Raw genomic sequence first — 23,749 nt, 5'->3', positions numbered from 1 at the left:
GTCCGACTTGCTGGGAAGCCTGACCCTTGTGAGCCAAGTTGTGTCGGGAGCGCTCGAGTCCACCCGTCAGTCAAGTTGTTTTCTCCCGTGACCGTATGAGGACTCCAGTCTTGACTTAAAAGATAACTCAAGCTTATTGAGAGCTGGACATTTAGGCTGCCGTGGCCTCTCTGTGATTTTGAGGAAGATGGGGTGACTGGTTGCATCTTGAGGGCACAGGAAACGTTGACACTGCCTCGAGCCCCTCTCGGACCCTGCACTCCAGAGCGTCGTCCTCGGGGGGCAGGCCCAGCACCCGGCTCTGGATGGGAAGCGCAGGGCAGGGCGTGAGGAGAAGCCCGGGAGCCGCAGGTGGAGCAGGGCGCCTTGCACCAAGGCCCTGGCCGTGTGGCTGGTCCCGGAGGCCTGGCCCGGGGTGCGGAGGGCGAGGGACGGGGGTCCGGTGGGGGACCCAGTGCCCACAGCTTGGCGTCGGTGAAGTAGGCCCACCTCCCTGCTGGAAGCGAGACATGGGGCGGCAGGCGGCGTGGCCATGCGTGGCGAGGCTCCGTGGGAGGTTCCGTGGGGGTGGGTCCCCTGGGGGGTTCCCTGGGAGGCAGGGATTCAGGAACGAGGCTGAGAGAGTCATTAGAAGGTTTTCTCTGTGATTTCCCAAAGGAGAGCCTGGGGTTACGCACACAGCTAGAAGGAAACCACCAGCGCCAACTAGCAGCGGGGAAGTCCTCCCAGGAAGTCCAGCAGGAGGCGGGCCTCGCGGGGACCCAGGTGTTGGAAGAGGAGCAGCATGTGTGGCCTTCGGAAGAGCCCGGCCCAGGTGTGTGCCTTCAGTGCCGCTGGGTCGCCGGGAGTCTGGCCTGCAGGGGACGTTCTGGGCGGTGACTGATTCCCACGAGAGCCACCTGCACACGCTGGCCATTCTCTTTGCAGCGTGGGCGCCGCGGGCCCTTCCTCGGGGGTTGAGCAGGCCTGGGCGTGTCAGGAGAGGGCCTGCCCGGGGTCACGGGGACGGAGAAGCTGTGGTCGTCCCCGGGGATGGTCAGGGACCCAGGAGAGCAGACGTAAGGCCGGCCCTGGACACAAGCCCAGGAGAGGGTGGGTCCCACGTAGAGCTGAGGGGGCAAGGCAGAGGGTCCCGCCGTGAGGGCCGGCAGCTCAGGGTCCCCGCCAGGGGAAGAATGCGGCCCAGAGAGCTGGGTCACGCCTGCTGGCGTCTTGCCCTCCCTGTTCTCCTTCCTGTGTGAGGGGTGCCCCACGGCCGCTGCTCGGCACATTCCTGCCAACCAGTCCCTTGGCCACGCTTGGCTCTTCATCGAGCCTGGGACGGTGATGGGCTCTGGCCAGAGGAGCTCTGGGGGTGCCAGGTCCCCCGGCACCCAGGCGGAAGGAGGTGTGGGCCGCTCAGCACGGGCCTGCTCGTCTGGGCCTGGGGCTCAGTGACCGCTTGGCTGAAGATGGCTGTGTCATGTCCACTCCTGACACCAAGCCCGCACGGGGAGTTGCAGGATCTTCGTGCAGGTCTGAGGCTCCTGAAGGTCAGTGTTTAGTCTGAGTTGCGGGTCAGCCTGACGGTCCTGCCCCCTGGTCCCCTGCAGAGCTCTCCCGGGTGCCCCTCCTGTGTGCACACAGCACGGCCTTGGAGGAGGCAGCCGGAGACTTGGGTCTGGAAACCATGCACAAGGCTCATCTCCTGCTTCTTCTGACGGAGCTCAAGGAAGAAATCGACCTCTTAAAAGTAGAAAATAGAAATTTACATGAGAAATTGCAGCACGAAATCCGCCTAAAAGAGGACTTGGAGCAAGTAAGTTGAAACACCTCACCACTCTGCACTTCCCGCGCCCACCGGGGCCCCGTGTTAAGCGGTCGGGGTCAGCGCAAGCCCCCGAGGTCCACCACGCCCTCCATCGGGAGCAGTGTTTGCTTGCTGGGTGCCTTCCTCGGGGTCGGGATGGGATGCCACCTGAGCTGGGGCCCGAGTGTGCTCCTTACAGGGGCCTCCAGTGCTCAGGGCAACTGGCTGGGGTCCTCCGAGGGGTCCCTCGTAGAACCTGGAACGTTCATTGTGCAAGTCCAGAGACTTGGCCTGGCGCTGTTTGCTGCTCTCCTGTGGCTCCGTCCTGGCTGGTGGTGGTTCCTCTGTCTGGGGGGTTGGCCTTCCCTTGACGGGAGGCCCCGTACATGTCTGATCCCCTGGGCTGGTCTTGGCACCGCAGAGGAGCTCCCCTTTGCGTGTGTGTCCAGACCTGCCAGCCCCAGAGGTAACAGTCGGGGCCAGGTGCCGGGATGCAGATACGTTTTACTTAAGCAAATAGTCTTATATTTGTGCATTTTAGGCTCCTTTATTCCCATCAGGATAAGAAACACTGCCATTGCTCTGTTCAGTGCGATATGTTATGGAACTAGTGCTTGTATGTTGTGGAACTTCTCTCTCTTCAGAGATGGATTTGGGTCGTTGCTGCCAGTGATCTTTTCATTTAATTTCCTCCTTCTTAAATAAAATTGTGCTTTCTGCAGGTGAAATGTACTTTAGTGGAAGCCCACCAGGAAGCACTGAAGAGCGCTAAGGAGAAGCTTGAGCTAATGAGACGAGGCGAGAGAGAGGCCGAGTGGGAAGTCACGAGTGAGGACCCGAGGAGAGGGGCCGAAGAGAGGCCGACGCAGCTGCTCCTCGAGCTGCGGGAGCAGGCCGAGTCCGAGAAGCTGTCCATGATGCACAGGCTTGAGCTTCGAGAAGCCGAAATGAGGCAGCTGCAGGACCAGCAGGCAGCCCAGATCCTGGACCTGGAGGGGTCGCTGATGGAGCAGCAGGGCCGCCTGAGGCAGCTGGAGCTGGGGCTCTCGGGGGACGAGTCTCTGCAGTGCAGCCAGTGTGGCCGGGAGCTGGGCGGTGGTCTGGCCCCCACGGACCGGGACCACCTGAAGGAGGACTGTGCTCTCCAGCTGAAGCTGGCCCAGAGCAGGTGGGTGACGTTCCTGTGGCCCCCTGTTCAGTACGGAGCCGCCCGCCTGCCTGGGTGAGGCTGGTCCCCAGGAGGGCACGCGTGGCTCTTGGGGCTGCGGGACCTGCTGGCAGCAGCAGCACCCCCGTCCCTCCTGTGGAGCCCCTGTCCCGTGATCCACGCTGCCCTGCATGCATCTGTGACAGTCGTTTGTGTTCTTTGCACGGTTTACGGTTTCAGTAGCAGAACTTCAACCTCATTTATCATAAGGACGTGTGGTTCATTTCTGAAGTTTCTTGTGTATTTTAAACTCAAACGATTTAAAAAAAATAATAAAGAGTTTTTCTGAACTATGTACGTACTTCCCTGAAGCTTTAAGTAGATTTAGAGTGTGATTTGGTTTGCTGCCTCTTTGCACATCTGGGCTGTAGTGACCAGGGGGGTTGGTGAGCCCTGGTGTCACCGGAGCTACTGTTGGTTTTGCTGCTTCTCATGCGGCAGCTGCACCCCAGCGTCATGAGGCAGGTGCAAGAGCTTCTGCTCTGGGGTCTGAGAACTGAGTTCAAATCCTGACCCACTGTGTGAGCTGGAAGGACGCAGGCATGGTGGACAAACTCATGAGGCCTTAGCGCCCTCCTGCATGGGCTGATCAGTGGAAAGGCTTTCGTGGTGTCTCGTCCGCAGTTAGTACCTGAATCCCGTCCCAGCTCTTGTCACTCACCTGGACGCACCATGTGGTGCTCACGTGTAATGGGTGCCCCGTAGAGATTCTTCCCTGCTGGGGTGCTGGGTGCTTCAGTTAGAGGGGCGTCTCCCTGCTTCTGTGTTTGCTAGCCAGTGTCACCTGCAACTCATTTAATTCATGCCCCTAATTCACTCCGAAGGGGTTTTGGGGGTCTTTTGAATGCTCTTTGCAGCCCTGTTGGCTCCAGTAAACGATGCCGCTGCCCCTTCCCTGTTGAGGTCCTCTCCTTCCCGAGGAGCGGTCACACCTGCTTCCCTGTGGAGTCTCTGGAAATGTGTGTGTGGTTTCTTGCTGGGGGTCCTGTGTCCTGTACTTCAGTCTGTGACCGGGGACGCCTGGGCTCTGGCGTCCGAGCTCCTCTGGCTTCGTGGGCCCCTTGGCTCTCTGCTCACGGCTGGCAGTGGGGCTCAGGCCACCTGCAGCCCCGGGAGGTGGAAAGAGCAGGGAAAATCTGGGCACGATGGTCTCACCAGCAGAAAGTGATGTCTCCTGTGAGGAATGTGAGGTTGATGCTTTTGTGGCTGCACGCTGGCTCTCCATGTTCACTTGGCTTGTCTCCTCAGGTTTTTAGAAGAACGTCGAGAAATCACAGAGAAATTTGCTGCAGAGCAAGACACTTTCCTGCGGGAGGCCCGGGAGAAGCACGCCCGCGAGCTCCAGCTGCTCCAGGAGAGTCACCGGCAGCACGTCCTGTCCTTGACGGCGGAGCTGGAGACCCGGCACCAGGCTGAGGTGGACGTGCTGAGGGCTTCTTTGGAGCGAGAGTGGTGGGCTCTCTCAGAAGCCCGCGTGGCTGAGCTGCAGACAAAACACGCTGCGGAAATCAGTGCTTTGGAGACCAGACACGCGTCACGCCTGGACGCTTTGGAGTCGCGTTACCTGTCTGAGATGCAGACCTTGCTGGGCCTGGAGGAGCAGCTACAGAAAGAGGATGCTTCTCACCACATGGTCTTGACTTGGGTGTTAGAGAAGCTGAAGCTGAAACACGATGAAGAGCCCCAGTCCACAGAGGACGGCCTGAGAGCGGGAGAGAACACAGAGCACGTGGAGGGTGTGAGAGCCTCCTGGCTGCGCGGAGCTCGCCAGGTGAGGTGCGGGGCTTTGCCCTTCCCCAGGACTGGTGTCTTCTGTTGCCATGTGTGCCAGCTGCACGTGTGTGTGTGTGTGTGTCCCAGGGACAGCAGTGCGTTTCCTGGTGAGGCAGGTACAGAACAGGGAGTTTTACGCGTTTTTTGGTCTCAGGTTCCTTGGTGAAGGCTTTGGATCTCTGATCCTGGAAAAACGTGCACCTGTGCCTGCGCACAGCGTTGCCTGTGAGATTTCAAAGGGTTCAGAGCGCTCCTCGGGGCCTCTACCGATTTCTGTGAGATTAAACCCTCTGTCCTGTGTCAAGAGCAGCGACTGTCCCCTTGGCAGGTGCTCTCAGCGGTAGTATGAAGGGAGCTTCTGGAGACGGCCCCATTGCCCTGGCCAGCGCTCCCGTTTCCTCATCTGCAGACCCATGGCACTTGTACGTCGCGAATAGGATGCACTTATTTGGCTAGAACATCATCACGTAGCGGGAATTCAGTGTGGGGACGGGCTGCTCTGTGCCCACTGGGCCAGGTGTGCGCGCCAGGCACTCAGGAATGATCCTGTTCTGGCCCTTCATACTTTTGTCACGTATGTAAGAAGTAGATATTCAAAATTACAAAGCAGGAAATCTCAGCCTTGTGAGAACACAAGGACCAGGTAGAAGCTTCGCTCGTGACTGAGACGTGCTTTATGCGATGTTCCCAGGGGGGTTTAAGCCCCTTTGCTCCTGGTTTAGCTTGTTTAAGGCTGGAAGGAAGAAGGCGGCCTAGTGCTGAGAGGTGTGGTGGCTTCGGCGCTGCCTGTCCTGTGTGGTCTGCGCGCGAAATCTTTTCCTTTTTTAAGAAGTGTCTTTATTTGGCTGCACTGGGTCTTGGGTGCAGCGCGCGGGATATTTGTTGCCGTGTGCGGGATCTTTAGTTGCGGCGTGTGGGATCTAGTTCCCTGACCAGGGATTGAACCTGGGCCCCCTGCTTTGGGAGCATGGAGTCTTAGCTACTGGACCACCAGGGAAGTCCCTGCAGGCGAGATATTGAACAAATTCCCCGAGGGCTGAGCACATTCCACCTGGGGTCATGAGCCTCTGGCCTGTCCTTGAATTCGGGCCCCAGGGCAGGTGTCACAACTCCTCCCTGGGCATTGTCCTTTGGTGTGAATTTGGAGCGCTGTGGTACCCCCAGGCCAGTCCAGTGAGTTCTCAGTGTCAGCTTCAGTTTCCTCCCATGCAGATGGATGTGTGGGGAAGGGGGCTTGTTCCCAGCCTGTGGATTTAAATTAGATTCCCTGGGATTATAGGGTTTGAAGAAGATGAAGTCTAAAAGAATATCAAGAGGAAGAAGTACGCATGTTTTACATGAGAAAGCTATGTATTTTAAACCATGGCTTAATTTTATTAGTGTAAAACGCACTTGTAGGAAGCACGTGGAGTGTTTCCCACCTTGCAGGTGGGAGGTGTGTGTGGGAGGCAGTGCCATGTGGACTTGCTCTCTGCAGGTGGAGCTGGTGTGGCCTGCTAAGGGCCTGCCCCTGGGGCAGCAGCCAAAAGCAGCCATGCAGGAGCTCAGGGCTGGGCACGTGGCCGAGAAGCAGGTGCAGGAGGCTCCGCAGGAGGGGGCCCCACAGGTTCCTTCTGGGCAGCGGTGGCTTCAGGGATGGCCTGGGGGTCAGGCTCTGGCCCCCACGGGGATGCTGGTGACATCAGCAAAACCGCTGGGCCTCCTGAGGCTTCTCCTCGTGACCAGAGCCCTCGGGCATACGTGAGGCCCGCAGTGGGGTGGACGCTGGGCAGGCCTCACACCTGCCAGGAGGGCCCGAGGCCTGTGCTCAGCAGGGGTGGGGTCTCTCAGGGGCTGCCTGTGCCAGGTGCCCAGCAGGAGCTCCATGTCCTCTGCATTCCGTGCTGCACCCCAAACCCTGGGGCCCATGGTGCAACCCGGGGGCACAGCCCTGCACAGACTCCGCCCAAGTGCCCTCTGGCCCGATGTCCTGTCTTCTTTGTTCTCGTGGCGCCGGACACCTGCTGCCTGGCAGTTTCTGGAACACCCTGGCTGTGACCTCCTCTGAACTTGGCCTTGTCCCCACCTGGAAACTCCCACTCTTGCCTCTCTTTCGTCAAATCGTTTTCTCCATGAGCGCTTCCTTCTGGGGTGGCCCTCCGTCCGGGACTCATGGCCCCGCGCCCTGTGCCCTGCACGGCCCACGGTGCGTCTGTGGAGCGCGTGCCACGTGCTGTGCTCCTCTCTCCTGCGCTCTGCTCAGCGGCGGCCCGGGCCCAGAGCGGTGCCCAGCCCGGGGCTCCAGGGCAGCACGCCCGGGAGGGTTTTGCTGCCAGGGACCCCATCCTGCACACCTCTGCAGGGCAGTTGTTGCCGAGGTGCCCGTGGCCCTGCCACACAGTGTCGCTAGGATCTCGGAGGCCAGGTGGGCAGCAAGGCCTGGCATTCGCTAGGTTTCCTAAGTTAATAGTCAGTGCTCTTAGCTGTGTGTGTACATATTGACCGATCTGAAATTAGCATGTAAACTGTTTCTTCACATGGAAGTTCCCAGAATGAGAATTAGTGGATTGGAGAAAAATAAAGGGAAGCATAAATATGACATTTATCCCTTATGTTTGGTTGAAAAGTCTGGGAGTTGGCATTTTTCTTGGTTTGCTCCTTGGACCCTGAGATGCCCTGAATCCGGGTTTCCCATGTTTGGGGAATGAGAGGACAGGAGGGATCCACACCCAGGAAGCCCATGCCCACAAACGCTCAGAGAAACACGATAAAAGCCCGGCTGAGACCAGACATGCAGCTGGTCACTGATAGTCACACAAACCGTCTTCTCTTCACAATGTCATCTTACTCAGGTTTCATTAAAGAGGACAAAACTCCCTCATCCCCCTCAGTGTCTCCTCAGCCCCCATGTCCCCTCAGTGTCTCCTCAGCATCCCCTCAGTTTTCCCTTGAGGCAGGAGATAGATGGGCCCAGGCTGAACAGTTTCTCCCCTGTGGACAGAAGCTCCATAAAAGCAGGGTAATGGAGGAGGCTGGGCCCTGCCCAGATAGAGATAAGAGACCATATATTCCTCATTTTCCTCATTCTCGAAGTCAAGGAGACCCTCCCGACTACACATGCGCAGAAGGGCTCCTTGGAGGTCCGAAAGGAAGGGGCGCCACCTCATAGTAAGTGATGCCAGCTACCCAGATAGGCCTCTTCGCTGGAATCCATCTTGGCTAAGAGATGTGTACGCACGCATGGGAGGACCTTGAGATACACCAGATACATCAGAACCAGGCAGAGCAGGATGGTTGGTCAAAGGAAACCGGGAAGAAATGCCCACGAAAGTGATTCAAACTGCCATGAGGGCGTGACGCTCTCTCTGAGCCTGCCCGTGTGTCTACTGTACTCTTTTTCCTTCTAAAAACACTTGACTTGCTTCGCTACTTTCCGTCTCTCTGCGGAAACTCATTTTTTCATAGCTGACGGGCCAGGGCCTTGTCACTGGCTGCTGGTCCCTGGTGGTCCAGTGGCCAGGGTTCAGCGCTCTCACTGCCGCTGCCCAACCTCAATCTCTGGTCGGGAGCTGAAATCCTGCTTCAAGCCGCTGCAGGCCGAGGCCGCCTGAGGTCACCCTCACCCCCGCAGCCCGCTTTCTGTCCCTGCAGTGTCCTCAGCGCCCAGCCCCTCGAGCTCAGTCCTCAGGGGCCATTACGAGGGGTCAAGTGGCTGCCGGCATGGTGCTGGCTGCAGGCACCGTGGAGGAGACGGTGGTCCTGGCTGCAGCCCAGTTGCTCTCGTGCCCTCGTGAGCAACGTCCTCCTCTGGGGCGCTGCCCTGAGACCTGCTGACCTGTGGAGGTGTCTGAGTTTCATTTCTCTAATCCTCTGAAGAGTCAGACTCTGCCGCTGGCCTTCCCTGGTATTTATTGGCTTACAATCCTCTCTCCAAAGAAACTTGGTTGGATCCTGTTTATTCACTCTGATGGTTCTGTTACCTGGTCGTGACACGCGTCTTGCTCTTCGGCTCGGCATTTTTGTACTTCCGTGTTGACTCTTTAGAGCGCTGAGATCATTTGGGAAGTATTTTTCTATTTGTTCGTTCAAGTATGTCATTCTTTTACTTTGCTACTAAGGATGTGAGTATTAGATACTGTTTAAGTGACCTTTTTTGTCCAGCTCATTTCACAGGAGAAAACATCAGAGTTTGTGGGAAGGTGGGATATGCAGTTTCTTCCCCTATTTTATTTTAATTTTTTATTGGAGAAAATTTCAACATACACAGAAACAGAGAACAGTTCAGAATCTGACTGCCCGTGGGTACACGCCAGTCTCAGTGCATTAGCCGCCCCAATATACCATAACATGCTCCATGCTAACCTGCAGAACTAACAGTAATCCCTTAATTTCATCACATATCCAGCCTAAGTTCCAGTCTCTTCCTGTGGCTGGTCAAATTGGGATCCACATAGGGCCTGAGCTGTGCCGAATCTGTTTTTACTGCTTCCTGTGACGTTGGCTAACATTTCCCCCATATTGCCTGTGAACGTGTCAGCAGTCAACACACGGGATGGGATTCAGGTCCATGGCTTGGTGAGAATAGTTCCAGATGGTGGCCTCTTCTTCCTGCCGTCTTCCCTCAGGCTGTCCTCACAGACAGATATTCCATAAAGCCTTGCTGGGTGTCTCCTGGGATGCTGTGGCCATTGTCCCCAAAATAGCAGGGACGTGGTGTTCTTCCTCTGTGAAGGGGTTTTATCTGCGCCACAAATATCTCTGCACCTGTTTGAAAAGCAGTGTCACTTTTCAGAAGAGTTGTTTACCCAGCGCTTGTGAAGCGATTGGATTATTTTTCAGGTTACTTCCCTTTAGAGTTTGGTTGTGAGAAAAGTTCTCTGAAAACATAAGCCTGATTTCCTTTTCTTAGGGATAAGTGTCCTGCAAAGAAATCACCCTTATATTGGTAACACTAAGCAGTGGAAGGAAAGCAGGAGTTAACCGTTGTGTGACCACTGTTGATTGCTCGCTCAGGCAGTGTCATCTTTTCTTGGGGGAAAAAAAAAATCTGTTCGTATGATTTTTAAAAAATATTGAGAGAACCTCTGGTTATTTTAGATATAGTTTGAATGTCTTTAATTCATTATCAGTTGAATTTATTCTTAATACTATGTTGGTATTCTTTGTGCAGAACTACTTATTTTTTTCTTCTTTAAGTGTATCCATTGTTTTTTTAACGATTAAAGTATATATGACACTTCCCACGTAATTCTGTGGATTTTTAGAAAAACTCGAGAATAACTTTTTTTTTTTTATGCGGTACGTGGGCCTCTCACTGCTGTGTCCTCTCCCGTTGCGGAGCACAGGCTCCGGACGCACAAGCTCAGTGGCCATGGCTCATGGGCCCAGCCGCTCCGCGGCATGTGGGATCCTCCTGGACCAGGGCACGAACCCGCGTCCCCTGCATCGGCAGGCGGACTCCCAACCACTGCGCCACCAGGGAAGCCCGAGAATAACTTCTTAAAAACATCTTTTGCTTATGTTGACTTTACCATTTGGAACAGATTAAAGAGAGTTTAGTCAGGCTGGAAATAGAACGATTGTGTGTAAGGAGGTCTTGAGGGGATGCAGGGAGTGGCACAAGTAAACCCCCTCTGAGCCTGTCCGGTCAGGTCACGGGGGCCGAGGTCACGCAGCCAGCCCGGGGGTGCTGAGGCGTCCACGTCGCGGGGCTGAATGCGCAGTGACGTCTGTGGCCTCCCCTGACTGTCCTGCTCCAGACCTGGGGGCACGCTGGGCAGAGCAGGTCGCGGTGTCCCCACTGCCCCTCGCAGGTGTCAGGTTAGGGTGATGTCCCCCACCCACAGGGCGCCTGGCAGGGGTGCTGTGTGTCCGTTGCTCCTGACTGCGTTTGGGACGTCTTGCTGGACCTGGCGTGTCTCTGCCAGCTGCCTGGAAACCCCTCCTGAGGCAGTGGAGGTTGGGGAACAAGTCCTGTGCGTGCCTCCCACTCCTGTAGCAAGGGCCACTCTGTGCTGGGGCCCGCGGGGCCTCAGCGGGGCAGACAACCCAGGCGCTTGGCATTGGTGGGCTGGTTCTTCCTTCCCAGCCACAGCTCCGTACGGCACCCACCCTCCGCCCTCTCTGTTTGTGGGCAGTGACTCCAAGGCCTGGAAGGACCCTGTGGCCAGAAAGATCAGCCTGAGCCCCCGGGCCCGGGCTCTCACGTGCACAGTGCAGCCTGCAGGCCCCGGGACTCCAGGCACGCCGGGGTGTGGGGTGCTCTTGGACTCTGACCCTGACCCCAAACAGAAGTTCACTTTTATCTGTTTGTGTACATTTGGCTTCCGTGAAAGATTTTTGCCTGAAGAATGTGATCTGTGGCACAAGTTTTTCAAGAAGCAGGTGCTTACGCTTCGACCTGTCAACCAGAGCGTTTAACAGGCCAGCGAGCGTGCGGGGTCCGCCCTCAGGACCTGTTTGCCGAAGGTGCTGAGGGGGAGGGGCGCAGATGCCTGTGCCGGGCGGGCGGGCGGGCACCCGAAGAGCGGTCCACGCGCGGGGTCCTGTTTATCATGTGCTTTTGTGGGATTTGCCTCTTCTTGGGTGCTGATGTTTTCTTATTTTTCCCAGCGTCCTTCAGTGTCCTGGAGTCTGTTTTTGGGGAAAGGGAGTGTGGCTTGTCCTCCTCTCCCTTGGCCTTGCCCCGCTGGTCTGTGGTGCCCGTTGGCATTCGGGGTTTTGTTCTTGTTCACTAGCATTTTGTGGTTGGCACACACAGAGCCAGCATCCGTGGTCAAATCTGGTTACTGTCAAGGCTGCGGCTTCCTTCCTGGCTGTGAACCATCTGGGTGAACCCCGTCCTTCCCATGAAGTGGTTTTGTGGTGCAGATGAGACGGTTAAAGGGCTTTGGAAACTGCCACATGTCCCAACTTGAAATTGCACTTGATTCTTCCTTTTAAAGGATTGAATTAAATCTATTCCAGGAGAGGAAGTTTATAAAAATGTTCTGTGTTAATTCAGAAATGGTCTCTAGAACTTCAAAGTATAGTTTCAGTGTTGTGCTGTGCAAACCCCATTTACTGATGCTTGTGACTGAGGTGAGAATCCAGAGCCCACAAAGAGTGACTTGACGTTTTCTGTGAGCTATAACCTGACTGCTGCGTGTCGTCACGTGGAAATATGTGGAATAAGCTGAGCTCCAGCCTCACCACAGATCCACGCACATGGGCAAGGCCCAGTGTTGACCTTCCTCCCCACTCAAGCAGGGCGCTGCGGTTCCTGCGGAGCTGGAAGAGGAGGAGAAGCAGCGGCTCTGCTGTCGGGAGGAGATTGAGCTGCTGAAGTGTCGGTCGGAGGCGCTGCTGGAGCAGCACATCACACAGTTAAAGGTACTGGGCTTAAGGGTGATCTATTTCATTGCTATCCTTTCTCACCTGCAAAGTAAATAAGAAAAATTTATTCTAAATTAATTTTGATATGCAAAATTAAAACATATTCATTGTCTTAGTAACTGAGATTTTTCAAGGCAACTTTTTTTCCTTCATTTTTATGTTTAAGTTGACTAGTTAGCATTCCTTTTCTTTTAAGAAATTGTCATCAAATAGTTGACCCTTAACCAACACGGAATTAAGCATGCCGGCCCTCTGCACAGTTGAGAATCTGCGTGTGATTGATAGCTGGCCCTCGGTACACGTGGCTCCTCCGTATCCGCCGTTACTGTGCATCTGCACACTCAACCAGCCACGGATCGTGTGGTGCTCTAGTGTTCACCATTGAAACAAAATCCATGGGGCTTCCCTGCGGTCCAGTGGCTAAGGCTCCTCGCTCCCAGTGCAGGGGGCCTGGGTTCGATCCCTGGTCAGGGAGGTAAGATGCCCCATGCTGCTCAGCACGGCCCGAAACAAACAATCCGGGGGTAAGTGGACCCACACTGTCCAACCCCACGGTAAAGAGCCGGCTGTATTTAAGCCTGGGAAAATCTGAGCCCTGCTCATGGCCTTGCTTTGGTGACTCAGCAGCGGCCACGTCAAGCCTTTTCTTGCTTCAAGGGGCCTGTTGCCACGGAAGGGTGTCTGCACGGGATGAGTGAGCATTCAGCATTACTTCTCACAATGATTTTTAGTGTGGTTTTGTTTTGTTTTTAATTACAACTTTATTGAGATATAACGCACATATCATAAAAATCACTCTTTTAGAAATATACAGTTCGGTGGTCTGCAGTATATTCACAAAGTTGTACAACTCTTATTGCTGTCTAATTCCAGAACATTTACATCACCACAAAAGAAACCCCCCACCCGTTAGCAGTCTCTTCCCTCCCCCAGCCCCTGGCAACCCCTGATCTACTCTCTGCTTCTGTGGAGTTGCCTTTTCTGAACATTTTTTAGAAATCGAATCATGCAAAATGTGGCCTTTTGTGTTTGGCTTCTTTCACTTAGAATAATGTTTTCTAGGTTCATATATGTTATAGGGTGTGTCAGTACTTGCTGTTTGCTTTCTATATATCTTCTGTCTCTTTTGTTCCTCTAAATCTCCATTACTGCCGCCTTTTCTTTTGATTTCCTTGATGTTTATTTTTCTATATTTTTTTGGTTTTTGTTTTGTTTTTTTGTTTGCTTTTAATTTTTTTAGTGCCTGCCCTGGGCATTACATTGAACATTTTATAACAATATGGTTCAGATTAATACCAACTTAATTTTAATAGTTCACAAAATTGTTCTTTGATATAGCTTCATTCCTTCCTTCATTCCTCCTTTGTGCTAATATTGTCATACAAAGAGCATCTGTATACACTTTATGCTCGTTCTTTATGCATTTGTCTTCTAAATCACATAGAAAAAAGAATTACAAACTATACACATAAACATAAAGGACAAAATAAATTACTTGCTTTTCACTGCTTTCTAGATTTTCTTTGTCTCTCAGCACTTTGATTATGATGTGTCCAGGTGTGGATCTCTGAGTTTATCCTACTTGGAGTTCATTGAGCTTCTTCTATGTATAGATTAATATTTTTCATCAAATTTGCAAAGTTTTTAGGCATATTATCTTCAAGTATACTTTTGCCCTGTTCCCTTTGTCCTTTCCTCTGGGACTCTCATGATGTGTATGTTGGTCTTTGAGGATGTCCTAAAGGCCTGTGAGCCTACTTACTTTATTTCTTTTTTCTTTTTTTTTCCTTTTTGTTCCCCATAATGAATAATCTCATTTGACCTGTCTTCATGTTTGCTGATTCTTCTACCCACTTGAATCTGCTGTTGAGTCCCTCTAGTGAAACTTTTATTTCAGTAATTGTGCTTTTCAGCTCCAGAATATCTATTGGGTTTCATTTTATAATTTTATCTCTTTATTGTGGGGCTCTGGTTGGGGCATGCCTTTAATGCTGTGGCAGGCAGTATACATCTCTGCCTTAGCTTTCACTTCCTTTTTTTTTTTTTTTTTCTGCGGTACGCGGGCCTCTCACTGTTGTGGCCTCTCCCGTTGCGGAGCACAGGCTCCGGACGCGCAGGCTCAGTGGCCATGGCTCACGGGCCCAGCCGCTCCGCGGCATGTGGGATCTTCCCGGACCGGGGCACGAACCCGTGTCCCCTGCATCGGCAGGCGGACTCTAAACCACTGCGCCACCAGGGAAGCCCTCACTTCCTTTTTTTTGATCAGCCTCTTATTAGCTCCAATTGTTATCACTGCCTCAGGCCGCTGAGATGTTAAACAGTTGCTGCTAATTGTTTTTGCCAAATGGCTTGGGCACAGGATTGTTGAGGTGAGCTCTGAATCAGAGCCAATAAAAAACCAGCTTTGAGAATGGAGCTCTTCAGTGAGCTGCCAGACAGGTCAGTTAGTGACAGTTGGTGGTGGTGCTTTGGTGCAACCCATTCTTCTCCTGCTCCCCCCATGGTTGCTGGGCTGCATTTTCTTTCTTTTTGTTTTGGCGGGTTCCCCGATCAGAGATTGAACCCTGGCTGAACCCCAGGGCCCACGGCAGTGAAAACTTGAAATGGTCTTAACCACTGGACCACCAGGGAATTCCCTGGGCTGCATTTTCAAGGCTATCCCAGAGACTGGAGTGATGGGATTAGGGCAGGTTCAAACACTCAAAGCTTCCTGCTCTGATGGCGACTCAGCCTTTGTTTTTAATAAACACTTTAATTTCCAGAGCTATGAAAAAGTTCATTTTGACAGTTTTTGCCAGTGTTCTCAGTGCTCCTGCAGAGGAGTGGATTTTTGGAGGTCCTTATTCTGTCATTCTGGAAGGGCTATCTCTGTAGTTAAAAAAAAAAAAGCTTATTTCATTAATGTATTTTAATTCATTAGGTGAACATTATTAAAAAATATTTTTTATTATTCAAGAAGAAACTGTTTATTTTTTAAAACCAGAGAAAGTTAGGTTTCTAAATATCTTGGATTTTGATGGTCATGATACCCTGATGATGGAGAATTTCTTAACGTGACCGTTGGGAAAGGTAGCAGGTTGTTTCTTTTGTATTCTATATGATAAGCACATTTGAACGCATGTTCACTGGGGATAGTGGCCTTGGCCTTTTTGGTCATTGTTCTTGGCACAGAATACGGAATCAATGAATATTTGTTGAATGAACTAAATTCTAGTGAACAGCAGAGAAATGGAGAAATTATCCTTATAATTTTATAGCTTCATGACATTTTTTGTTGTTGTTAATAATGTACTTTTGTACAGGGTGAATTTGAAAGTGAAAAGAAAGCTGCTTTGCATGAAAAAGAGGCGATACATAAACTTGAGCGCGAGCAGGCACAGTCTCTTTACCAAAAAGAGAAAGAGTCTCTGTCTCTGCAGCTTCGGGAGAAGAATAACCAAATTCTGCAGGTATGTGGGATGCATCTTTTCTTTGTTTATTCTTTTTTGTGTATGGTAAAATGTGCATAACATAGTATTTACCATTTCAACCATTTTAAGTGTACAGTTTAGTGACATTAACCACATTCACAGTATTGTGCAAGTATCGCTGCTCTCCATTTCCAGAACTTGTTCATCACCCCAAGTAGAAGCTCTGCCCTCATTAAACATAATTCCTGGGCTTCTCTGGTGGCGCAGCGGTTAAGAATCTGCCTGCCAATGCAGGGGACACGGGTTCGAGCCCTGGTCTGGGAAGATTCCACATGCCGTGGAGCACCTATGCCTGTGTGCTACAGCTACCGAGCCTGCACTCTAGAGCCTGCGAGCCACAACTGCTGAGCCCGTGTACCACAACTGCTGAAGCCCACGCGCCTAGAGCTTGTGCTCCGCAACAAGAGAAGCCACCACAATGAGAAGCCCGTGCACCACACCTCGCCGCAACTTAGAGAAAGCCCGCATGCAGTGCAGCCAAAAATAAATTAATCAGTTAATTAATTAAAAACATAATAACTCCCATCCCCCTCCATCCTTCCCTGGTACCCACCACTATACTTTCTGCCTTTGTGAATTTGACTCCTCGAGGGATCTCATTTCAGAGGAATCACACAATATATGTTCTTTCGTGTTTGGCTCATTTCACTTAGCATAATGTCCTCAAGGTCCATCCACGTTGTGCGTGTATCAACATTCATGGCTTTTTATGGCCGACTAATATTATTCCACTGTATATAGGCACCATATTTTGTTTATCTGTTCATCTGTTGGTGGCCATCTTCATGGTCGTCTCTTCCTTTGGCAGTTGTGCGTATAATGCTGCTGTGGACACTGCGATGCAAGTATTTGCTTCAGCCCCTGCTTTTGAGTTTTGGGGTATATATCTAAGAACAAAGTTGCTGGGTCATATGATAATTCTGTGTTTAACTTTGAGGAACCGCTAAACTGTTTTCCACAGCAGCTGTGGCATTGTGCATTTCCACCAACAGTGCACAAATGTTGCAATTTTTCCGCATTCTTGTCAACACTTGTTGTTTTTCATTTTTTAAAATAATAGCCATTGTAATGGATATGAGGTGATACCGTGTTTCTATTTGCATTTCCCTAATCACTGGTGGTGTTGGACATCTTTTCATGGGTTTATTGGCCATTTTTGTCTGTTCAGGTCCTTGACAGTTTTTTTTTATTGAAGTACAGTTAATTTACAATGTTGTGTTAGTTTCAACTGTATAGCAAAGTAACTCAGTTACATACATATATATGTATACACATATGTGTGTGTGTGTATATATATATATAAAGTGTATATAGATATACTTTTTCAGATTCTTTTCACTTAGAGGTTGTTACAGGATATTGAATGTAGTTTTCTGTGCTGTACAGTAGGTCCTTTTTGGTTATCTGTCTTATGTACAGTAGTGTCTACATATTAATCCCAAACTCCTAATATATCTCCGTGTCTGAGAGTCTATTTCCGTTTTGTAAATAAGTTCATTTGTATCATTTTCTTAGATTCCACATATAAGTGATATTATACAGTATTTTTCTCTCTGTCTGACTTATTTCACTAAGCATAATACTCTCTAGGTCCATCCATGTTGCTGCAAATGGCATTATTTCATTCTTTTTTATGGCTGAGGTCCTTGACAGTTTTTGAATTGGGTTTTTTTCATTATTATTATTGAAAATACGGATGTGTATTTATACTATTTTTAGAGATAGTCCCACTGTGTGATCTTTCAGAGTCATAACAGTACTGCTGCTTTCTTTGACTTTATCATCATACAGGGTCACTGGATTTGAACCTATTCACACACTGGAGGCACAGTTTTCTTATGAATATGTGCAGGCACTGCGCTAAGCACGTCAGATGTAGAATTTTCTCATTTCTGTGCAGCTCTCTCCCTCTCAGGACACTGAGGCCCAGGAGAGGCTCCGTTAATTTGCTCAAAGTCCGTGGCTGCCAAGTGGTGGGGCCAGGCCTTCTGACTGTAAACACTGCACATGGGTGTGTCTGACTTAATTTGGTACCAAAGATGTCAAAGTCATTCCCAGCCAGATTCAGGGCAGCATGTATCTGTGGAGGTCAGTCATTAGCTGCCCGTCAAGGGGCATGTTCCTGGCTGCAGAGGCCCCTCCTGTGCTGGGAGCCCAGCCACGAGAAGGCAGGAGGATGGGGGGCACGTGCAGGGGAGCAAGGACGGCACCAGGGCTTAGGCAGGAGGGGGCTCCATGAGGAAGAACGAGCCTCTCGGAGTGTTTCTTAAGCTTGTTCTTCAGTATACCAGGCATTCCTGCTGGTACATGACATGCATTCTTAAAACAGCTCATTCTGTACAAAATACTAAAAGTTTGTACAGAATACACCATTCAGAGCCTCTGCGATTTTATACCTCAAGGACCAGAAACAATATCAGTCCTAATAACAGTATTACTACAGTTAAAAAGAAATGTTAAATTCTGAATTAAGAGAGAAATTGTAAAACATACATAGCGATTTACCTTTAAAAAGGGGGGATGGTTGCTTGATGGCAGGAGTGTGAGAGAAGGTGGGGAGGAAAGACTGAGAGGCGCCAGGAGTGGGGGAGGCCCTCGTGCGGGCGCGTGGAGGCGGGCAGCAGGAGGCTCCCCTGGGCCGGTGGGCCGGGCTGTGCGTCCGCTGCCCAGAGGCTCCCCGGTCGGAGCAGGGCGCGCGACCCTTCAGGAAACCAGACTCTGCGGGAAGCTGTTTCCACTGTGAAATTATCTTACAGGTGTCCTTAAAATGTACATGTTCGGTTAAAGTAATACTGTGAAGTAAGGATGGTGTCCCACCACCCACGTGAAGCACCTCGGGAGACCCCCCTGCCCCCTGCTCCCCGCCGAGGCAATCACCCTTCTGATCGTTGCAGGTTTCTTGCTCACTGATGTGTTTATTCCTGGACACTCTGCTGTTGAGCCTCAGCCCTTTCCGGCCTTCACAAGGGGGTGTGTGCTGGCCTCCCTCGTTCCGTGTTGACTGGAGGTTCACAGACGGCGCTGGGGGGGCCGTACCCGCCACCCAAGCTGCCGAATGGCATCCGTTGCGTGTGTGCTCATCGGTGGACTTGGGCCTGGTTCTGTCTTTCTGCCACTATGAATAAAGCTGCCCTGAGTTTCCTACACACACCTCTTACTCCAGATGTGCAGGAACTTCTTAAACCCAGAAGTGGGTGTCCAGGTTGTGGGGTTCTGCCCCTGCTGGGTAACCCCAAGGCTGTTTCTGGGTGGTTCCACCAGTCGTGCACTCGAGCTCCTGTTACTCCACATCCTCTCCTGGAATGTTCTTGCTTTTTAATTTTTGCCAATTTTGTGGCAACGAAATGGTGTCTCTTGGTGGTCTTAATTTGCTGATGAGATGCGCCTCTGTTACTATGTTTGTGATCCATTTGTGTTTCCCTTTCTGTGGAATACCTTTTTGTATCTTTGGCCATTTTTCTATTTAAAACAGTTGTTCGTCTTTTTCTTACTGATTTAGGGAAGTTTTTTTTTGTATTTCTGGATTTCTTCTAATTTGTGGGGTTTTTCTTCCCTTTTGTCATCTTTTGATGAACAAATGTTCTTCATTGATGAATTAACTCTATTACCTTATTGAGTACAGACTGTCCCTGACTTACAGTCGTTTGACTTAGGAAGGATTTTTTGACTTACGATGGTGTGAAAGCAGTGTACATTCAATAGAAACAGTACTTTGAATGTTGAATTTTTATCTTTCCCTGGGCTAGTGATATGTGGTCCAGTTCTCTCCTGTGATGCTGGGCAGGGCAGCCACAGCTCCCCATCCACCACACGACCAGAAAGGTGAACGACTGATGCTCTGACAGCCATTCTTGACCAAGACAGCCAGCCATTCTGCTTTTCCTTTTCAAAAGATTACTGTTAATTAAAGAAACCAGGCATCTCAAGTTAATGAATTTAGCGCTTTTCTATATAGGGGAAGAAGCAAAGTCTGGGCTCACTGAAATCATTTTTTTGATCTGTACCTCCTCTACCTGGGACCAGTATCCTGTGCTTTCCCATCCTGAGCCCACTCAGAGCTCACCGTCTGGGCGGCTCTGGTGGCTTGATGGCTGCAACATCCTTTGTTTACTGATATGGCAGGTGACCCTTTTCATTCACAGGTCTATTAAATGCATTTCCTTTTTTAAAAAATTAATTATTTATTTTTGGCTGCGTTGGGTTTTCATTGCTGTGCGCGGGCTTTCTCTAGTTGCGGTGAGTGGGGGCTACTCTTGTTGCAGTGCATAGGCTTCTCATTGCAGCTGCTTCTTTTGTTGTGGAGTGCGGGCTGTAGGCACACGGGCTTCAGTAGGTGTGGCTCACAGGCTCTAGAGCGCAGGCTCAGTAGCTGTGGCGCATGGGCCCAGCCGCTCTGCGGCATGTGGGATCTTCCCGGACCAGGGCTCAAATCCGTGTCTCCTGCATTGGCAGGCGGATTCTTAACCACTGTGCCACCAGGGAGGTCCTTAAATGCATTTTCGATGTATGGTATTTGCAGTTTAGGATGGGTGTCTTGGGATGTAGCCCCACTGTAGGTGGAGGAAGATTTGATAGGAATGCAGGTGAGGGAGCAGGGCCAGCAGAGGGAAGGGTCTGCCGTCCGCCAGCCCCACGCTGGCCTCTGGGGCCGCCCCAGCCTCGAGCCGTCCGGGCATGCAGTTCATCTTCTGTGTCTCTTTTGTCCATTTCTTGGTCATTGTTTGCCATCTTGAAACTTGCCATTCTCTGTTTACTTATTCCATTTTCTTTCATTTTACCAGCGACCTATATGGCCCAGTGGTTTATAGGAGCTACACTTTTTCCCCAGGTTCCCTCTATGCACAGCATTGAAACTCTTTTCTGTTCCCTTTGTTCTCTTCAGTAAATTGGTTTCAAAATTACACCTTCTTATTCCTCCAGCCTGTGCTTTGCGTGCTTTATGGGCCCCACGCTGGTGTCCCATCATCCGTTTTCTCCATCCCACAAACCACAGACCTACTGTTAGATAAAGAAAGTTCCTTATAGAAACTTAGTTTTAACTAAATTGTCTTAACTAAAGCTTTAACAATTTTTCTTCAACAGCTAAAAGACCAGATTTTATCCTTAAGTCATGAGATAGAAGAGCGCCATTCCGAACTGGAGAGGCTTCAGCAAAGGCGGGAAAGGGAGAACCAGGAGGAAACAACTCTCATCTCAATGCTCAAGTCCGACATCGACCTGTCCCACAGCGAGAGGTCAGTGGCCGCCTCTGCTTCTCGGGCTGGAGTGCATGTTGGCACCTGGTGGATGGGACCCTGTGCTGCGTGGTCCTCTCATCCAGGAGGGCCTTAAACTTCAAGATGAGCGCTGAGTCGTGGCACCCACATACCCACCACCTCGCTTTGCCAAACCTTCTCATTTTGCCAGGTTACAAGATTTGATGCTGCTATGAAGGCAGTTACCGACCCGTCCCTTTTCTTGTTTGTTTGGGAGTCTTATTCAGGAAATAGTTTCCCACCTGACGCTAGGCAGGTTTTAGCTCTGCTTCTCGTGTGCTTCTGGAGTGAGCTGTTCAGTTGTGTTTGCCTGATGTCAGGAGACGCTCTCGTCTTTGCCTGTCGGGGCCATTGGCTCAGCATCACCCGGGAAGGTGCAGCTCACTGGCCGACCTCTCTGGGCCCCTTTGTGCATCCCTTGGCCTGTCCCTGCCGGTATCTCGTGGTCCTGCTGGTCTGGGGTCCCCGCTGCCCCTGGACCCACGTCCTCAGCAGCGCGGCACTACCGTATATGCGGTGCTGAGGGTCAGAGGAGGAGGGGGGAGGGCTGCTGTGCAGAGGGCGGGTGCCGCTCACGTGGGCTCCGTCTCTCCGTTCATGCTTTCACGGCTTCGTTATCTCTGCGAGGACCTTGTGTGCTGTGCCCAGCTGCCTTGCGGCTCGATGAGGGGAGTGCAGGGCAGGACGTGTCAGGCCTGGCTCTGCCCTCGGGGGGCTGGCAGAGAGCAAAGGCCCCGAGGCGTTCGGGGGGTGTGCCCGGCAGGTGAGATGCCCCAACAGCCACGAGTGTTTGGCGTTCATGAGGCTCCTCAGGGACCAGGGGTCAGTATGGCCTGGACGGGGCCCAAGGAGGAGGGGGGGCTGGTGCCTTCTGGCATTTTCTCTCAGAGCAGAGCAGACACCGCCTGCCCGAGCCCGTCTGGGGGTGGTCCTTATGCCCTCCCCGCACGCTCCCTCCGAGGGGCCTGGGCAGCAGCAGGGGCTGTCGGGCCCGCCGTTTGCAGTCTACCCCCGCCTGCCCCCGCCCCTCACGTCCCCGCGTCCCTTTCTCACCATCTCTGGCCGTGACCTGGGGTGTCAGCTTCCTGAGGGGCGGATCTTCCCGTGTCTTGAGTGGCGTTTCCCTGTGCTGGGCCCGAGGGAGGGGTGTGAGCCGCGGGCGGATGGGGCTGGCCAAGCCCTGACGTCTCGTGGGCACCGGAGCCACGGCCTGGGTGGGGTCACCGTGCCCCAGCTGATGCCCCCCAGCTGGAAGGGCTGGTCTGGGAGGATGCGGCTCAGAGACAGGACTCCTGTCCTAGGGGAACCAAATACCCCAAACTCCGTGTTTGTGTGGCCCCAGAGAGAGACACGGGGAGACACGGCGCCTTCCTGTGCTGGTGGGCTGTGGGCAAGGGGTGACCTGGGCGTTTGAGCCGGTGTCTCCTGAGAGGGTGGGGCCTCAGGGGCCACGTCGGCGCCCAGCTCTGCTCCTGAGTGCCAGAGAGGCTGTGGCGGGGGGCAGGCTGGGTCTGTGCAGGTCGTGGTGGCGCCGCTGCGGGCAGAGCAGCTGGGAGGGGGTCCCGGATGAAGCCCCTGTGCTGGGCTGGGCGCAGGCCTCCAGGAGAGGGACACTCAGGTCGCCCACGGTGCTGCTCGCGTGCGGTCAGCCGGGCGGGGTTTCGGCTGACGCTGCCCGTGTGTGCCCCTCTCAGGAGAGCTCTCCGGGACGCCCTGAGGAGGCTGCTGGGCCTGTTTGGGGAGACGCTCAAGGCCGCCGTTGCCCTGAAGAGCCGCATCGGTGAGCGCGTGGGGCTCTGCCTGGAGGACGAGAGCCCGCCTGCAGGTGAGCGCCGACAGCCCTGTGCCCGCAGACCCGAGGCCGGGCACCGGGGGTCCTCCTGGCAGCATGGCTCCTGTGTCTGCTCGCTTGTAGCCCCAGCCCTGGACGAGGTGTGGCCCGGGCTCGACGCGGCCCTGCCGGAGCTGGACAGCGCATCGCCCGAGTGTGCCGAGACGTCGTCAGTGGCTGAGATTAGCAGTCATGTCTGTGAGAGCTTCTTCATGAGCCCAGAAAGCACGCTGGAGTATGAGCGGCCCGTCAGGAGGATCTACCGGAGCCTGGGCCTGGCGGTGGACGGCCTCCTGGAGATGGTCCTGGACTCCACCAGGCAGGTGAGGCACGGCCCCTCGGCCTCTCTGCAGAGGAGGGTGACAGGCTGAAGGAGTGGGCGGGGGGCCGGTGGGTGACAGAGGCTGCCTGGCAGTGACAGCGCAGCCCCAGGTGCCTGCGGGTGCTGGGCAGTCAGGGTTTCTGATCCTCCACCAGACCGTGCGGGCGAGACGGAGGTTTCCTCTCTCCAGGCGGGTCTGACTTCTTTCTCTCCTCTCTCTGCCGGGTGTCGCCCTGAGCCTGTTACTCCCAGGGAGGTTCGCCCACATGTTTTCCTCAAGTACGAGTCTTTTCTGAGCCGAAATTCTTGGGGAAGTAGGCTTGCTGTGAATGAAAAGTAAAACCTCGGTGCACTTAATTTAGATCATGTGTGTTCAGCCTCTTTTACTGCACCTTGTACACCATTTTCATTCCGTTTTGAATACACTTACGTTTGGAGATTATTACTGAAGATGGGAATTTGTTAACCTTTTAGAATGCTTCAGACAATTAGCACAGACTTTAAGTAGGAAAGCTTGGAAAGCAATAGAGAGCCTTTTCCCAAAGTTGCCCAGTTAAAAAGTAAGCATTTTCACGTGAAGCATCGCTGTTCACGTCTCAGAAATATTGAGACGCGAATGCAGGTAGAGCCACAGTGTCGAGCTCTGAAGTTTCTCCTCTGGTTTCGTCCCATCTTCTCTCAGAAACCGGACAGAGTTGGGCAGCATCTTACGATAAATAATCAGGTGCTTTGGATTGTCCCCAAGCGCA

At 52.5% G+C, this 23,749-nt stretch overlaps 1 protein-coding gene across 5 annotated transcripts in view; it reads left to right on the top strand.

Annotated features, from left to right (window-relative positions):
* PCNT (pericentrin) overlaps positions 1 to 23,749 on the top strand; it is a 100,365-nt gene that overhangs the window by 21,286 nt on the left and 55,330 nt on the right. For 4 of the 5 annotated variants that reach the window (XM_060297667.1, XM_060297665.1, XM_030835670.2 and 1 more), the window contains exons 11-19: positions 658 to 814; positions 1,593 to 1,798; positions 2,512 to 2,957; positions 4,245 to 4,767; positions 11,994 to 12,119; positions 15,425 to 15,571; positions 20,675 to 20,826; positions 22,542 to 22,672; positions 22,763 to 23,001. In XM_060297667.1, coding sequence (XP_060153650.1) covers positions 658 to 814; positions 1,593 to 1,798; positions 2,512 to 2,957; positions 4,245 to 4,767; positions 11,994 to 12,119; positions 15,425 to 15,571; positions 20,675 to 20,826; positions 22,542 to 22,672; positions 22,763 to 23,001 — 2,127 coding nt within the window. The remainder of the gene's footprint in view (positions 1 to 657; positions 815 to 1,592; positions 1,799 to 2,511; positions 2,958 to 4,244; positions 4,768 to 11,993; positions 12,120 to 15,424; positions 15,572 to 20,674; positions 20,827 to 22,541; positions 22,673 to 22,762; positions 23,002 to 23,749) is intronic. The other variant, XM_060297664.1, reaches the window with a different exon arrangement.

This window comes from Globicephala melas, chromosome 4, assembly GCF_963455315.2.
Source record: "Globicephala melas chromosome 4, mGloMel1.2, whole genome shotgun sequence".
In the NCBI taxonomy this organism is placed as follows: domain Eukaryota; kingdom Metazoa; phylum Chordata; class Mammalia; order Artiodactyla; family Delphinidae; genus Globicephala; species Globicephala melas.
The sequence above is the reverse complement of the archived record's forward strand: the minus strand, read 5'-3'. Positions and strand labels throughout refer to the sequence as shown.